Raw genomic sequence first — 1,026 nt, 5'->3', positions numbered from 1 at the left:
TATGATTTGTCTCCAAAGACTCTCCCTCTCCACTCCAAATCGCCACAACCACTTGCCCAATAAAGCCTTATTAAATAGAACAATGCTCCTTACTCCAAGGCCCCCATCCTAATAGAAGAACAAACCACACTCCAATTAATCAAATGAAATTTCCTCTCTTCCCCGAGCCCTGCCCAAAGAAACTCCCTTTGAATCCTCTCTAATCTGTTTTCCATTGTACCAGGGATAGGAAACAGTGACAAGAAATAAGTTGGGAGATTAGACAAAGTAGATTTAATGAGAGTAAGGTGACCTCCCTTCGAGAGGTACATACGCTTCCACCCCGCTAACATCTTCTCCACCCTTTCGACATTCCAAATATGTTTACTTTTAAACTTTGCCCCTAAAGGAAACCCAAGGTATGTCATGGGCAACTGCGCAACCCTACAATCTAATATATTGGCCAACTCATCCACGTTAGCAACCTCTCCCACTGGAATGGCCTCAAATTTCCTTAAATCAATCTTCAATCCCGACACCGTTTCAAAACATAGGAGTAGACGACGCAAGTTCCTGAATTGCTCATTATCTGTATCGCAAAGGATTAGTGTGTCATCTGCAAATAGCAAATGGGAAACTATAAGTATCCACTTGTAAAGCCCCTTAGAAATCCTTCTTCCACTGCTCTCTCAAGCATCTTACTGATTGCCTCCATAACAATCACAAACAGCAACGTAGACAAGGGACCCCCTTGCCTCAAACCTTTACTACTTCGAAAATGACCCTCCAGGTTGCCGTTGACCAAAACGGAGAATGAAACGGTAGAGATACAAAATTGAATCCACTTGCACCACTTTTCCCCAAAGCCACATCACCCGAGCATGTACAAAAGGAACCCCTAGTTCAAATGATCATAAGCCTTCTGAATATCGAGTTTACATAACATTCTTGGCACCTCCAGACGCAATCTAGAGTCAACGTATTCATTCGCCATAAGCACAGAATCCAAAATCTGTCTTCCTTTCACAAAAGCATTCTGACTCTTAG

General features: G+C 42.7%; 1 protein-coding gene across 1 annotated transcript; it reads right to left on the bottom strand.

Moving 5' to 3' along the window:
- Positions 1–89: 89 nt before the first annotated feature.
- Positions 90–973, bottom strand: LOC111387641. Its single transcript, XM_023012215.1, has 2 exons — positions 919–973; positions 90–568 (listed from the first exon to the last, which is right to left on the bottom strand). The coding sequence occupies exons 1-2, from the start codon at positions 971–973 to the stop codon at positions 90–92; spliced, it is 534 nt and encodes a 177-aa protein (XP_022867983.1).
- Between the last annotated feature and the right edge of the window lie 53 nt (positions 974–1,026).

The sequence above is a fragment of the Olea europaea genome, unplaced genomic scaffold (assembly GCF_002742605.1).
Source record: "Olea europaea var. sylvestris unplaced genomic scaffold, O_europaea_v1 scaffold41426, whole genome shotgun sequence".
Lineage (NCBI taxonomy): Eukaryota > Viridiplantae > Streptophyta > Magnoliopsida > Lamiales > Oleaceae > Olea > Olea europaea.
The sequence above is the reverse complement of the archived record's forward strand: the minus strand, read 5'-3'. Positions and strand labels throughout refer to the sequence as shown.